Consider the following 17,059-nt stretch of genomic DNA (forward strand, 5'->3'; position numbering starts at 1 on the left):
GAGAAGGAGGGGGTAGGAGAGGAAGAGAATGTTTGGGTGAGTGCTGGTTCAGGGTCTGTTGAAGTTCCAGTGTGCACTGCATAGCTGTATTGTTTTTTTATTTTTTATTTATTTTTACTGCTCCTGACTTACAGTATACATGACATGCACACTTGGTTGAAGGTCAGCGAGCTACTGTAGTGACTAGTGCTGGTTCATGCAGTGGAGGATATATTGCCTACAGAAAACTAGACACTGTAAAGTGCTCTCTTTTTTTGTTTTTTGGATAAAAAAAAAAGTATATACAGTGCTCCCCCTTTTATAAGGCGGCCCTTTGTACTGCAGAACATTTGCCCCATAATGCCATTACACTAGCACTAGTATTCTTGTTATAAGGCAGAACACAAACAGCACAGTCTCTTAACTATGACTCCCGACTACAGCGTTATAAAGGAGGAGCACTGTAATATATATAAACAAAATTGAGATATGTCAGTGTCTTTACAAGAAATGAGAAATGAAGGTATTATTATTAGTAGGAGTAGTAGTCCTAGTGTTCTTGTGTCCAAATCTTTAACCTCCAAATCCGTACAGAGTGCGACCCTGGCGCTTCAGGGCACATACCACATCCATAGCATTGACAGCCTTTATCTTGGCATGTTCAGTGTAGCTGACGGCATCCCGGATCACATTCTTCAAGAAAACCTTCAACACCCCGCGGGTCTCTTCATAGATCAGCCCGGAGATTCGCTTCACTCCTCCGTGGTGAGCCAGGTGACGGATAGCGGGCTTGGTGATGCCCTGGATGTTATCACATAGCACTTTGCGATGACGCTTAGCACCTCCTTTTCCGAGTCCTTTACCTCCCTTACCACGACCAGACATCTTAACACTATTATGACAAAATATCAGCTGTCGGCGTCTTCACAAGAAATGAGAAATGAAAGTATTAGTAGTAGTAGTAGTAGTATTTCGATGTTTCCAGTACCAAAAAAGGTTATACAAGTCTACAGATCTGAAGGGACTACATGTAAGTGTACTATATGGTATTTAAATATGTATCATGCACTTAAAACATTAATATATGAAAGAAAATATATATATTTACTGCCTCACCAGAAGTTGTGCGACAGTTTAAAACATTGCAAATGAAAAAGACCTCTGTGTGATTGATTGTGAGATTTAATATTTAAAAAAAAAACATCACAAGATCAACACAGCAGCTCGAGCCTCTATTTAAAAGTTTTAGACAGCAAAAAGTAAACAAACCAGATTATGGGCCCCCACGTATAGTGATCTCTATGGAAGGCCATCTGTTTAAAGAACGTGTTGTGCTGCTTTTACAGAGAGTCAATCTCATGGAACAAAAAAAAGGCAAGCATGTAATTCGCTTAAACAATGCCCAACATGCTGTAAATGCTGTGTTTTTTTCCCCTTCGTTTTACAACGCCATTTCCATGGTTGTTTTATTTAAAGTGTTTAAAGTTAAATTTCAGTTTGTTTGCTTGATCAGCTACAAAAAGGCACAAGTAAACCTCATGTTACTTTATGAAAACTTGTCGATGGCCGCTGTTTACTGTGAACAAACGGCAATGGCAAGGAATGAAAAAAAAAGTTAATATAATGTGATGTCAACTTTCAAATTCTGGCAAGGTTTCCAAGATCTAGCCTTCAGTAACTCAGCCTATCAGGTGTTAAAACTGTGAAAGTATATCGTCGTGAGTTACATTCAACGTATCTGGAAGAACGTCTCGTGACAAGTGTCTATGCAAAGTTTAATCATATTTGGGCAAATTGTTCATTAGCTCAGCTAATCGGAGGCTAAAACTCAGGCAAAAGTAGGTCACAATGACAAAGGTTTGGATACCCCCAAGCACTTGTGCTAATGAATGCCCATACAGTACAAGGCCATAGCCAGCTATGAGGCACCCAAGGCACAGGCTTCAGTTAAAATCATACAAATAATTATTTATTTACGCTCTCTTACACGTTGCTTAGCCGCAGTGCATGGGCAAGTGCGTCGTGATTTTTTCATGGCTGGCTACTGCCCTGCTAATACCAAGTTTTCATCACAACTGAATGAGCAATTCTCGAGATATACTGTAGTTAAAACAAACATACAGGTGTATCCCCATTGCCAGGGAGAAGTGTAAATGGAAATGTTCTTTAAGCTAAGGAGGTAGCAAAAATAATTTCAAAACCACCCTTAATAAAACATATTAACAACGTTCAACAGCAGATGATAAGGGGAGCAGTGAAAATTGGTTTTAAAATAAATTCTTACATCTTCTTCCCTTATCCTGCCCATCTCTGTATGCTGAAAGCTTAATCTAGGTGCAGCTGAGTTATGGCTGGTATGACATTTCCTGACTTGCATGGCTTCAAGCTGCACCATTTGATGTTAATTTAACTGTCATTTTTTTGTAAGGAATTTCCTGACTTATTCTTTTTGTGGCTTCAAACCTTTTTTTTTTTTTTAACAAAGTTTTTGTAATGAATAATATATGCTGGAGTTATGGAAATGCGACATGCAGTAAGGAATACATTGACAAGGGTATTGAGGTCAGTGCCTACTGTATGCTGCTCCTCTTCACATGCTGTTGAACCTTTCAGAATATATGAGACCTTGGTTGCATCTTATTTAAATAAAGAGAGCTAATAATTAATCTCTTGGCTTCACTGGTCTGTGGGGGACTGTGAAGGTTTTTGCTATTCCCAAAACTACGCAGGTATTTTTAGTTTTTTTAAAAATTAATGCATCCCTGTAGATACTGTACAGCAGTGCAACAAGGGATAAGCTGTGGCATTTAAAAAAAGATGTCACAGTTGGAGCAGTGACTGGGGCTTTAACAAGGTAGTTACTGTATAGGGGCTGAAATTGAACTTTTAACCCAGTCCTTCTAAAGCCCCTTTCACAATGGCACGCTCTACCCGGGTCGGAACCTACCCGGGTCAGGACCCGATGTCATGCGGGTCGGGTACGCGATTTCACACTGCTTTTGATAAGGTTTACCTGGGTGACAGATGCAAATACACAATGCGCGTATCAATGCCCCGGAAGCAGCTTGTTACGTATGCTTCCATAAAACATTTTGTAAATGTGTGTTTAGGTTATATATTGCTCAGACAGCTTGAAATGATGTAGCTGAACCAAGTTTCAAGATTTAAGGTCTGTTTAGCTTTTAGTGAGCATCTACTGTACCAGAGGAATAATTACACACTACTAGGAAACCTCATCGACCTGAGACAATCATTATTTAGTGTAATGTAAAAGTTTGATACGGTACAAACAATGTACCAATAATGAAAACCTGAGCAACATGTTGATTCATCCTAAATAGAATACCCAATTGAAACATTTCAAAATAAATTACTGCTGCATACTGTACATGTGCAGTACAGTATACTGCAGAGTTTATTAGAAGTGATACATCTACTGTACTACAGGCATCTTGCATAATTGTAGTATTATTTGATATTCTGTACAGTACTACAATAATTGCATGATTAATTAGAAGGATCTGATCATTGACTGTGTTCTCTGAAAATCCTAAATGATGATCATGTCATGTTTTTTTACCATGTTGAGTATTTCAAATGGACTTGGGGAAATCAGTCTGAGGTCCCAGTTTTTGTTTTGTTTTTACTCAAGAAGCAGATGAGATGAAAGTCAGAAGGGCATGAAGGCGTCCCTGAGAATGCGCATTGCTGCTTGTTATGGCATTCTGTAAACTAGCCCAAGTAGCTGTCAGAGCGCAGTCATAGCAACTCCTTTAAAGAGGGCAGAAATATAATGATGGTGTTTCGCAGGGCACATGCATATAACCCCCTAATGTGAATTTCTTTGCTTTTATTTCAGGGTTTCACAAAAATGATGAGATGAATGCGATGGACGTGCTACCAGTTTTAAAGGACAAAGTTGCTTTTTTGTCAGGTGAGTTTTTAGATGTTCATATGTTTTTACATTTCAGGTGTACAGCTTTCAAGTGTACATCCACCTGTATCCATGTTTCTAAGTTTCTTCTGTCTGCATTACCTATTAAACACAGCCCTTGCTTATTGAGCAGAAATAAAGTCACTTCTAATCTTTAAAGGCCAGATGTCATTGATTGTTTTGAGCTGTTCATAACAGAGCCTTCTGGTAATTGGCTGACCTCTTATAATGTTTTTATATTCTATGGATATCTGTGATACAGTAGTGTTACTGTACGAGTGGCTTCTCTTTGTTGTCAGGCCTGCAAACAAAGTGTGTTATTCAAGAAAAGCAACTCATATATTTATACTTTACTAGGGCTGCAACAAAGGGTACATTTTGACCTTTGAAGGTTCGGAACACATTACCGAAGGAAGGTTCGAACCTTCGATGGTACTAATTTGCATAATTTACTGGTGAGGTCCCCATAGCTGCTTGTTTATATTTGATTGAAAATCCTATTATTTTAGAGGTAATCCATAAATGGAATAAAACATTCACATGTAGTTTAAAGATACATTATATAGGCATACATGGCAGTGGTGCAATATAGAGGTGCTACATATAACAATTTGGTAGTGGATTTTAATACGACAACTTTTTTTACGTAATATGCATTATACAAATCAAAATATCGAATTTTGCTTGTGAGTGACATTTAATGTGTGATTTATAGTATTCACACATTGTCAAACGGTTTCTGTTAACAGATAAAATAAAATAAAACGTAAAGTGCGTGAAAGCCACCTGATGAACCTTCGAAGGTTTAAAACTACCTTCGAATTCCTGGCTAGCAAACAAACCTTTGAACACAGCCCCATACCTTTTATTAAATCTTTCATTACATATAACATGCTTACATTTTTACATAGATGTACATTGATAGACCATAGCTCTAATTTTATATTTGCTTGCAAGGATATACAGTGCCTTGAAAAAGTCTTCACACCCTTGAACATTTTTCACATTCTACTGCCTAAAAATGCATTAAAGTAGGAGTTTGTTTCACTGATCTACACATCATCTACACTTTCAATGTGAAAGAACAATTATAGAAATATTCAAAAAGCAATTAAAAATAAAAAACCAAAAAGTCTTGATTGCATTAACACCCTTTGCCATAGCAAACCCAAATTAGCTCAGGTACAACACATTGCCTTAACATGGCACATAATAAGTTAAATAGAGCCCACCTGTGTCCAATCACAGTAGTTCAACTGATTCGAATACTCCTGGATGAAGAATCAAGCTATTTCTGTTGTATGAGCAGCAGTGTGGAGTAGTGGTTAGGGCTCTGGTCTCTTGATCGGAGGGTCGTGGGTTCAATCCCAGGTGGGGGACACTGCTGCTGTACCCTTGAGCAAGGTACTTTACCTAGATTGCTCCAGTAAAAACCCAACTGTATAAATGGGTAATTGTATGTAAAAATAATGTGTAAAAAATAATGTAATTGTATGTAAAAATAATGTGATATCTTGTAACAATTGTAAGTCGCCCTGAATAAGGGCGTCTGCTAAGAAATAAATAAATAAATAATAATAATAATAATAATAATAATAATAATAATAATAATAATAATAGTAATAATATGAAGTGAATTTGAAGCAAATGGCAAAACATGCCGAACAAGGAGCTGCCAAAAGAACTCTGGGATAAAGTTATTGAAAGGTACAGATTGGGGGAAGGCTATAAGAAACTTTCAATGTCTTTGAATATCCCTTGGGGCACTGTCAGGTCCATCATTGTAAAGTGGAAACAGTTTGGCACCACCAAGACACTGCCTCGATCAGGCCGTCCCTCCAAAGTCAGTAGCCGTGGCTTAAGGAAACTGCTGAGGGAGGTCACTGTGAGGCCTAAGTACTTTAAAAGAACTGCAGGGGGCTCCCGAGTGGCACATCCAGTAAAAGCACTTGCGTAGAGTGCAGGATGCGCCCTATAGTCTGGACGTCGCGAGTTCGAGTCCAGGCTATTCCTTTGCCGACCGAGGACGGGAGCTCCCAGGGGGCAGCGCTCAATTGGCCGAGCGCTGCCCAGGGGGAGGGAGGGCTAGGTCGGCCAGGGTGTCCTCGGCTCACCGCTCACCAGCGACCCCTGTAGTCTGGCGGGGTGCCTGCGGGCTTGCCTGTAAGCTGCCCGAGAGCTGCGTTGTCCTCCGACGCTGTAGCTCTTGGGTGGCTGCATAGTGAGTCCGCAGTATGAAAAAGGCGGTCGGCTGACGGCACACGCTTTGGAGGACAGTGTGTGTTCGTCTTCGCCCTCCCGAGCATAATAAAATTGGCCATTCCAAATTGGGAGAAAATAATAAAAAATAATTGGCAACGACTAAATTTATAAAAAAATTAAAATAAAAAAATAGAGATTCGGGAAAATGTTGACTGTTCAACAATTTCAAGAGTACTCCACAAACATGGCCTGTATGGGAGGGTGGCAAGAAGGAAGCCACTGCTGAAAAAAAGCCATATGATGTGCCGCATAGCTTTTGCAAAGAAACACTTAGGGGACACTGCACGCATGTGGGAGAAGGTTTTGTGGTCTGATGAGACCAAAGTGGAACTTTTTGGTCTCAATGCTAAGCGATATGTGTGGCGTAAACCAAATACGGCACATCACCCTGCTAACACCATCCCTACAGTAAAGCATGGTGGTGGCAGCATTCTGTTTTAGGGATGCTTTGCAGCAGCAGGGACAGAGAGGCTTGTGAAGATCGAGGGAAAGATGGATGGTGCAAAGTACAGGCAGATCCTGGAGGAAAACCTGTTCCAGTCTGCCAGAGACCTGAGACTATGGAGAAGATTCACCTTTCAGCAGGACAATGATCCTAAGCACAAAGCAAAAGCAACAATGGAGTGGCTCAGCAAGAAGAAAGTGAATGTCCTCAAGTGGCTTAGTCAAAGCCCAGACCTGAATCCTATAGAAAATCTGTGGCAAGACTTGAAGACTGCAGTCCACAGACGATCCCCAGCCAACTTGAAAGAGCTTGAGCTATTCTGCCAAGAATGGGCAAAAACTGCACCACCCCGCTGTGCTAAGTTGGTAGACACTTATCCAAAACGACTCATGGCTGTTATTGCTGCAAAAGGGACTTGCACCAAGTATTGACTCAAGGGATGTGAAGACTTATGCAATCAAGACTTTTTGGTTTTATATTATTAATTACTTTTTGAATATTTCTATAATTGTTCTCTCACATTGAAAGTGTAGATGTGTAGATCAGTGAAACAAACTCCTACTTTAATGTATTTTGAATTGTATTTTTTAGGCAGTAGAATGTGAAAAATGTTCAAGGGTGTGAAGACTTTTTCAAGGCACTATATCACAGGACTTATTCGGGTGTTTTTAATTAGATTTCTTTATCCCTACTGTAACTGGGAGTTTCTGAAGAACAATCACTTACAGTCTTTGTGTAGTTAATGCAGGCAAGAATGCGTCTGGCCTCCTGTGGGACTGAAGTGGTTCAGTAATGTTTTTACACCGATGCAGTTAAAACATTTGGTCACACTTTTTGCTTCGTTGATACTTTTTTAGAATTTCAAATTAATTGAAGCTGGAGTTGAATTCTCTGATTTTGATACAGTACAGGGTTGAATCATTATGTTTTTCTTCTGTGTGGTATCATGCCAGCTTTCTCACTGTGTGTGTGTGTGTGTGTGTGTGTGTGTTTGTGTGCGTGCGTGTGTGTGTGTGTGTATGTAACTAAACTTTGTTTACAGCATACGTTATGCCTCTCTGCAAAAGGGAATACATGGGGATACATGGTTCAATTTACAATAGTATTAATTCTTTGGAATAGAGTGTTGTTTAGGTGCATTTACTGTAGGCATTTGTGCTCTGCCAACCCATGCAAAACTATTATACAGTAATTTTGTGACTGGGATAATGTTTTGTAATCTTAAAAGACTACATGTTTCAAGCAATTGAAAATCACTAGGAAATGCATCTGTGTTTACCACTGTACTTTCTGCAAAATAAGGAGGAGGGCTTTGACAATGCTGTAAAGTACTCTTACACCTTCTGTTTGCATGTTTGGCCATGGATGGTTTTAAATGCAGGTTCCTTTCACTCCTCCCTTAGTTTCTAATGTTGCCCCGTAGTGCAGTTTCAAAGGTTTGGTGACTTTCGGACAATGCAATTGTAGTACTCGAGGTAACTACAGTACAGGGAATAACAAAAAGGGGGATCGTAAAGTATCCCATTATCTCTACCACTTAAACCGTACACCTTACAGTCAGTTTATGTATCCTCCTGAATAGGTGAAATGTAAGTCTTGCACCAGTGTAATACCCTCACCGTTGTGTTGGACAATGTTGTACACACCTGTTCTATCTTTGAACCTTAATTCAATTGTGAAACTAAATATGTATGCATGTTCCAGTGGGAGTATTCAGGTGTCCCTTCCAGGAAACAGGTACATTATTATTATTATTTTTATTATTTATTTCTTAGCAGACACCCTTATCCAGGACAACTTACAGTTGTAAACAAATACATTTCAAGAATCACAGTACAAGTATTAATACAATTAAGAGCAAGATCAAATACAATTACTTCAGTTCTAGTAAGTATATTACACAATACAAATCAATATCAGAGCAGATAAGTGTCAGTGATAGTTACATCAGGATACGATTAAATGGAAAATACTACAGATTGAATAACACTAGTGGCAGATTACAATACAGTACTCTGTAAAGTACAGGGTTAAATGCAGTAAAATAGAGAGCTGATAAGTGCAAGTAAACCGCATTAAAGAAGAGAGATAGTGTCCAGAGGGAAAAGAGGAGTTCTACAGGTGCTGTCTGAAGAGGTGAGTCTTGAGGAGGCACCGGAAGGTGGTCAGGGACTGGGCAGTCCTGACATCTGTAGGAAGGTCATTCCACCACTGCAGGGCGAGGGTGGAGAAGGAGCGGGCTCTGGAGTCAGGGAAGCGTAGAGGAGGTACAGCCAGTCTTCTAGTGCAGGAGGAGCGGAGAGGTCGAGTGGGGCTGTAGGGAGAGATGAGGGTCTGGAGGTAGCTGGGTGCAGTCTGGTCAAGGCACCTGTAGGCAGGTACAAGAGTCTTGAACTGGATGTGAGCAGTGATCGGGAGCCAGTGGAGTTGCGTGGGAGAAGCGAGGCAGAGAGAACACCAGGCGAACAGCGGAGTTCTGAATGAGCTGGAGTGGACGGGTGGCGGACGCAGGGAGGCCAGCCAGGAGGGAGTTGCAGTAGTCTAGGCGGGAGAGTACCAGGGCCTGGATAAGGAGCTGGGTGGCGTAGTTGGTGAGGAAGGGTCAGATTCTTTGTATGTTGCTCAGGAAGAATCGGCAAGTGCGTGTTAGAGTGGAGCTGTGCTGAGAATACGAGAGGCAGGGGTCCAGGGTGACTCTGAGGTTCTTAGCTGAGGAGAATGAAGAGAGTGTGGTAGATTCCAGAGGAAAGGAGATCAGAGGAGGGGGAGGAGGAGGAGGAGGGAAAGAAAAGGAGGTCAGATTTAGAGAGATGGAGTTTGAGGTGAGAGTGCATCCAGGAGGAGATAGCAAACAGACAGGTAGAGATACAGGAGGGGATGGTGGAGTCAGAGGGGGGGGGAAGGAGAGGAAAATCTGAGCATTATCAGCATAGAAATGGTATGAGAAACCATAGGATGCGATGAGGGGGCCCAGGGAGCGGGTGTAGAGAGGAGAGGACCCAAGACTGACCCTTGAGGGACTCCTGCTGAGAGAGGGCGAGGTGTGGAGGTTGCTCCACACCAGGTTACCTGGTGTGCAGTATCCTATACTTTTCAATCATTCCCTTCCCAGTACTTGGTAGGTAACTATTTTAGGCTCTCTATTGCATCCGGTCATCATAAGGTCATACACAGCCTACAGAACATGTGCACCCCTAGTATGTCACTAATGCTACATTAATGATGATGAAAACTTTGTCAAAGTGATGCAGTAACACAAGTTCGTTCTTTGCTGGTTATCAGTGGCTTAATCAATTAATAGTAATAACAATACAATGTTTTTGCCCATTAGTTGTGCTTAGCATCTTTTGGTTCTCCTATATGCTAATATTTCCAATACTCTTTATATGCTGCATGCTTATAACTTTTGCTGTTGGTTACATGGTCTGGTTGCAGCGAGTCATTTGGTACCAGGAAGCAATTTTTCATTGAAGTGCCTTTCAAATATCTGCACATTCCAAATTGGTATGCAGAACACAAGCACGAAACCTACATATCTTCCACAGAAGGAAAATGGTCATGCTGCTAATGCTAACAATAAGAAAGAAATATATTTTGAAACAATAGTCATTTTTAAATACAGTCCTACATCAAGCACACACCCACACACAATCTGTGAATCTGTAGGAAGATCAGATTCTGACTTCTGAGTTGTTGTATGCAATACTGAACATATACCATCCATACTACAAAGTAAGTATTGCACAAATTGTAGGGTAAATTCCAGCATGACATTACTGTAGTTGTCATTAGTACAGCAAAAACAAAAAAAGCTTTCATCATGAAATTCTTGAGGATATTTTGTTTTTTGCAGAATTTATTTTACATTAACATTGCATCTCTGATGCTTCACAGTAGTCATGAGGCCTTATATTTTCAGCCCTTCGGTACGACTAATTCAGTGGCATTCAGGTGGCATGCATGATTAAAACAGAAGTCTTTGTTGTCCTTAATGACAGCTAATGTGGGGCAAGGTTTCCTCCCTTTGCAGAAAAGCATCAAGCTAAACAGTCTGTGACCTTGATTAGCTTACTTTGGATATATCTTGGGTGTGGCAATTAGGTAACATGTTTGTTGATGTGCCATGGGATCAGATCTTTAAATCCAGCCAAGGTGAGTGTAATCTGTCTAGCATGGTATGTGTGTGTCACTGTACTGTTACCAGGTATTTCCTATTTGGTCCCATTTGCTTATAGACAGATTTACTCTTGGCATGATGAGGAGGTGCCCTGAATAACCACACACATGTTAACTTCTATACTGTACTGTACCTCTATCTTGACACGGACCATCAAGAAAAGGCAAATGTGCTTCTATTCAGTTATCAGTTAACTTAAAATGTATTTACCTAGGGGGGGTGGGGGGAGGGCTGCAGATCAATCATTCTTAAAAATAAGTCTTACTTTTGTTATAGTTTGGCTGGTTCTGGGCATTCATACCAACACCAGTCTTGATCTAAAATAATTAGCTGAAACATGCTATAAATAATGAAATAATAATAAAATGATATATACTTTGTTGACAGAGAAGAGGCTCTGCACATGCGTACACGGGTGTGTGTGTGCAAGAGAGTTTGGTGGCTGGTGGCCATCGGGGTGAAGGAACCAAGAACCAAGATGGCCACCCTTGCACAGCCACATGGCATAGTTTGAGTGTTTGATTAATTGAATAAACAAATAATAATCAATCAAGTCCCTGGCCACATGGTATAAAAGGAGAGCAAAGGATGTTTGTTTGGAGAGTGTGTTTGGAAATAGTTCAGTGAGGGTGTGTTTCCCAGCCTGAACAGAAAGAACGAACACTGGGATAGCCGAGGCTTGGGCGTTATATTTTGTTTGTTTTTAAGAGTTTTGTAGGGTTTTTATTTAAACCTTTGTGATTGTTTGTTCCTCTTTTTATTTGCTTGTTGTTGATAAAAGTGCATCAAGGCGCTTTAAACTAAAGTTCTGTGTTTGGGGTTTGCTATTCTACCACTGACCAGCTTTGACCGCCCGCTACTACGCCACCATTGTTTCAAACTGCACATTAATGATCTGTCTCGCAGATCACCTGTATTACTATAAACAATCCCAGGATGCTGTTAGAATACAACAAAGTACCCTTGTTATACATTAATAGTGGCAGGATAGTAAAGCTAAAAACTACACCCTCTACAATCAACACCATCCTGTTCTCTATACAGTATATGTTCTCAATAGAAATTACTTTCTTACTCTAGAACACGTATAATAATTAAATGTTTTTTTTCTTTTCTCTTCTAGGGGGCAGAGATAAGCGTGGAGGTCCTGTCCTAACATTTCCGTCACGCAGCAACCACGACAGAATACGACAAGAAGACCTCAGGAGACTCATTTCATATCTAGCTGGTATCCCTAGGTATTAAATGAGTATTGGACGTTACTGGTCTTGGCAGCATAGAATAATGGTGTTGCTGGTCTTGGCAGCATAGAATAATGTCTAGAATGTCAAGAAGGTTATCCGAGATGGAAATACGTGCATTGCAAAACTATTTGAGCCTTCCCAGGTTTCACTACAAGCTTGTACAGTGTGTTAATAACTACATGTGTAGTTGAAACTTACAGTAGGTGTGTCTGATGCATTTTAAGCTTAAGGAGTAAAACATTAACATCTATTAATTATTACAGATTGAGGCATAAAAGACTAAATTGAATAAAACCCATCACCCAGCATTAAACTATCAAATATGCTATCAAATACTGAAGAAAAAACAAAGGGCATGTATATATATTTCTGTTTGCTAAGTCAGTGGTTTCCCAGATTTTTCCAGTTATTGCTAAATATGAAGATCATTGCTAGCCTTTAGCAGACTGAGTTATCAATTGCTACCCTACTGGCTGCAGCAGGAACACTGGGGTGGAACACGTGACATCAACTAGAGTTACTGTAGGCTAAACAGGCAGCCTTATTATACAAGGAACAAGGAGGCATTCTGCAAAGCCCAGTAAAGTGATACCATGCAAGAGAGAGATTATAAATTCACCATTTTCCATGAAATAATGGAAAAAAAACACCAGTGTGTTACATTTAAAGTTTAATAAACTAGATCTACAGTACAATCAAATGACACAAACTGTAGGTTCTGCAGTGTTCTGTCCCTCGTTCTTCTGTATTTTGGTACTGTACTGTATGTTAAAAATGCTATTATTTAAAATGTCTTGCTCACAGAAATTTCGTGTTTTACAGTACGTGTCTTGCATCTCTCGACCATATGGAGATTTTGGTATGCGGCTCGTAGGGTCAGGAAGTTTGGCCATCCCTGTTACATACATATAAACAAGCACTAGTCCTACAGTTCTACATCAGCATAAAGCATTAGAAAGACCACAACAATCACAGAGCAAAAAATAAGTCAAACTAAAGTCATCACAGATGCGATCAGTCAGTAGTCCAAAACAAGAACAACACAATGCAAATATATAGTCTAGTAAGTGCGCTCCCCCCCCCCCCCCCCATATGTCAATTATAGTTATCAAATGTATTTTTGACAGATATTTAAAGTATTTGATCCAAAGCAGGAATCGGGTTTCAAAGGAACCGGTTCGCACATTTCTAATAGAAAGTTATAACTGCATTATGGAGCAAAGTATTAAAAGTGAAGGACTTGTTGTGAATGGGAAGTTTATTTAAAAAAAAAAAAAAACAACTTTGAAGTTTCTACTGTCAAATTGAAACTTTCAGTATCAGAAACGTAAACTACATCTAATCTGATAGTTTTGATATATAATATTTACAATTAAGGAGAATATAACCATTAATGAATGCTTTATTTTATTTAGACAATTTTAAAGTTATTAATAAAAGATACCAATTGTAAAATTTAAATTACTTGATATAAAGGCAGTCGAAATAAATCATGCAAGTGCCAAGATTAGTCAGTGGAATATGTGAGCAACAGTATGACGCTATTTTAAACATTGGTCAAAATATAGCAATTAATTTAATTAGGCTGAATTGTAAGTTACTATTTCTGCTTCAAATTGAACTGGTCTCATGACATCACCTTATGAATAAAGTATTTTACAGAAGTCTCATCAAAAACTGCATTGCTTGAAAAATAACAAGTTTACTGCACCGTGTTTACTTTTCTTTCTACACAGCTGAAGAAGGGATTTTCTCTGAAATGTCCTGAAATTTAGTTATTTTTTAATCATTTAAACCTTTTTGTGTACATAAAAATAAAAAAGAAAAGTCATCAATTTTTGTGCAGTGCAGTTCTACCTCTTTTCAAACCTGCCTGCCAATTACTTGACCTGGTTAAGTGCTAAAAGATTGCAAGATAAGTCAAACTTAGGTTATCTTCCACTCTGTGGGCCATAGCCCTCCCCTCACAGATGAAGTTGACATATGAGACAGCATGGTCAAGATCCAGAAACTCGCTGCAGCCTCTCTCTTGCCAAGACCTTGACTCTTGACAGCAGAGTGCCTTTCTGTTGAGGTTTAACTCTGACTGTGCTGTGCTTCCTCCATTTCGTTAATTGTAAAGCGTGTTGATTTCATGTCTTCAGTGCTCCTCCTTGTATCACAATCTAACTTATAAACATTTTTTTTAATAATGAGAGTGGTAAGTTACTATTGGGTTTCTTATATAATAAGTAAATTAACTGAGCTTGTGAATTATCGAGGGAGAACTGTATTACAAAGTCATTACTGCCTGTTTTTGCTTTTCTACTTACTGTCTCTCCCCCTTTATTTTCATGATAAATTTAGTTACTGACTTTTTAAAACTTACTAGATGTTTTCCCAAGTTTAAGAAGCATGCTGCTGCTTTTAACCATGGATGAGTTGCTATTCATTTTGTTTATTTTTGGCTAGTTAAATCGGAGTAGGTGACTTGCATTATGAACAACAGCTGGAGTGAAGTACTATATAATGGAGTTACTGTTGAGCCCAGGCAAGCCACAAGCTGAGAGCCAGCAGATTCCAGTCTTGATTTGGAACTTGTTTCAATATCTTTTTTTGGGGCAAATTTGTATTGGTACACTTTTCAAGGCCTACAAAATTACATTACGTTAAAATGCACTAAACAGGGAAAGAAGATGCAAACAAACTGCAATTGTGGCAACAAGTTCTGATAATATTAAATAGTTGTTGACTGTCATTGTTTTTCTTTCTTCCACAAAGCGAGGATGTGTGTAAGCGAGGATTCACTGTCATTGTGGACATGCGTGGTTCAAAGTGGGACTCAATTAAACCTCTCCTAAAGATCCTCCAAGAATCCTTCCCATGCTGTATTCATGTTGCACTGATTATTAAGCCTGACAACTTCTGGCAGAAACAGAGGACTAATTTTGGCAGCTCAAAGTTTGAATTTGAGGTAAGTCATAATTGCTTGAATTGAACGCTGTTCAGGTTGAACCCAAACACACACGCACGCACAAACGCACGCACACACCATTTGAAACGAGTACAAAAAAAGTAAATTTCCCTGTTGGAAACCTGAGTTTAACTAAAAACAAGAGATACACAATGTATTGGAATTGTACTGAACCAATTAAAAGTGAGTAAATACAGGTCCCTGCAGGAAGAGTGATAATGGTCAGAGCTTAAAGCTTGAGTCTATTCGTGGTGTTTCTGTTACTGGAAGAAAAAAAAACAATACATGCCTAAAATAGCGTATTTTCTGTATGAACCAAGTGGGGAGTAAGTGAGGAACAGATATATGTTACAGTTTAAAGGTTATGTGCCACCGGTGTTATTTAAAAGAGGAAGGCTGCTACAACTGCTGAAAATGATCATGATATATGTGTTGTCAGTACATTGCTTTTATGATTTTCAGATATTCTCAAATCGAACATATTTACTGTAAATTGTCATCCCTGTATGAGGACCCTTTGACTGATTGACTACCCGCTATACATAATGTTGAAGTTCAAAAAACTAAATAAAGAGGGTGCACTGTATAATAAAACTTGCTGTTTATATTATGAATGAATTACTTGCCCAAAAAGCTGTCAACTATTACAATGAAAAATCAGATCACAAACCCTTTTAGACTTTTTTTAAAGTCTTCCTGGTTTGATGAAAACAGAAGTGTCTATTAAAATCATGTATAATTACAAAAATCTGTATCACTGCTTCTTAATTTACATTTGTTTGTCTCTTTTCAGACGAGCATGGTGTCAATAGAAGGCCTTACCAAAGTTGTCGACCCTTCCCAGCTGACCCCAGATTTCGAAGGCAGCTTGGATTACAACCACGAGGAGTGGATTGAGATCCGGGTGGTGTTTGAGGACTTTATAAGCAATGCCACGCACATGCTGTCTCGACTGGAGGAGCTGCAGGAGATGCTCGCCAAAAAGGACTTCCCTCAGGACCTGGACGGAGCTCGGCGCATGATTGAGGAGCACTCGCAGCTCAAGAAGAAAGTGATCAAGGCTCCCATCGAGGAGCTGGACACTGAGGGGCAGAAGCTGCTGCGCAGGATTCAGAGCAGCGACGGCTTCCCCAACAAGAACACGGTGACCAGCAACGCCGACCTGCAGAGCCTCGTCCCCAAGGTCTCCTCCATGCTGGACAAGCTGCACTCCACCAGGCAACATCTGCACCAGATGTGGCACGTCAGGAAGCTGAAGCTCGACCAGTGTTTCCAGCTCAGGCTCTTTGAGCAAGACGCAGAGAAGGTAATGTGCTCTCTATGGAACTGATGTGTCTTGTATCTTGGTCCAGTACGCCACACTCTTCTCTACCTGGGACCAAGCTCTAATTGTTGTACCCTGAAAACAAAATCAGCTTGGCTGCAGATGGAGAGTGGTTTTAAACATGACATCAATTTTGGTCTTAGAAATTGCAGATTTTTATGGTAAAGTTTGACTCCTATTTCATGGCGTAATGGCTGCTACTATAAAATGAAAGCTTGATCGGTTGCATCCATTGGCATCCATCCTTTAATTAATGTATTGGGACTGAGAGAAACTGGTGACTGCACAAAACTGCTTGTGCACTACCAGTCTTGACATCTGAATATCCAATCTTCAGAAATACCCCCAAGTCTGGTTTCGTAATGCAGAATGTCGGAGTGGGATTCTACAGTGGTGATTGGTACAACCGGTGCCGGTGCTAGGATTTACCGGGCCCTGGTGCGAGACTGTAAAATAGACCAAAAAAGAAAAAAACACACAGCAGCTGCAACACAACCTAAAGAAATTATTGAAAATACATCAGCAGCAAAAAATGTATTTTCCAACAAAACATATTCTAACGTTATTTTAAGATGACAGTGAACAAGACAATAATCAAACAAGTAACAGTATATTCAAACATGTTTAATAAATCAATTATGTAACAAGATGAATCAATTTGATTACTAACTAGATTTAGTTAATATTGAAACATGTTAATAGCTTCAAATTTGTCAAAACAAATGTATTCATCATGGGCAT

General features: G+C 39.7%; 2 protein-coding genes across 11 annotated transcripts in view; one reads left to right on the top strand and one right to left on the bottom strand.

The window, feature by feature from the left end:
* Positions 1 to 17,059, top strand: part of LOC117399506 (triple functional domain protein) — a 213,941-nt gene that overhangs the window by 110,145 nt on the left and 86,737 nt on the right. For all 10 annotated transcript variants that reach the window (XM_059022279.1, XM_059022281.1, XM_059022276.1 and 7 more), the window contains 4 exons: positions 3,839 to 3,913; positions 11,921 to 12,035; positions 14,802 to 14,994; positions 15,788 to 16,300. In XM_059022279.1, the coding sequence (XP_058878262.1) occupies positions 3,859 to 3,913; positions 11,921 to 12,035; positions 14,802 to 14,994; positions 15,788 to 16,300 (876 nt within the window). In that variant the 5' untranslated portion in view covers positions 3,839 to 3,858. The remainder of the gene's footprint in view (positions 1 to 3,838; positions 3,914 to 11,920; positions 12,036 to 14,801; positions 14,995 to 15,787; positions 16,301 to 17,059) is intronic.
* LOC131736847 (histone H4-like) lies at positions 553 to 864 on the bottom strand. Its single transcript, XM_059022284.1, has one exon. It carries the CDS (start codon positions 862 to 864, stop codon positions 553 to 555), a length of 312 nt encoding a protein of 103 aa, XP_058878267.1.

Source organism: Acipenser ruthenus, chromosome 4 (genome assembly GCF_902713425.1).
Source record: "Acipenser ruthenus chromosome 4, fAciRut3.2 maternal haplotype, whole genome shotgun sequence".
Classification (NCBI taxonomy): domain Eukaryota; kingdom Metazoa; phylum Chordata; class Actinopteri; order Acipenseriformes; family Acipenseridae; genus Acipenser; species Acipenser ruthenus.

Excerpts from the sequence above, each read along its gene's own strand:
- LOC131736847 (XM_059022284.1), bottom strand. The coding sequence starts at position 864 with ATGTCTGGTCGTGGTAAGGGAGGTAAAGGACTCGGAAAAGGAGGTGCT.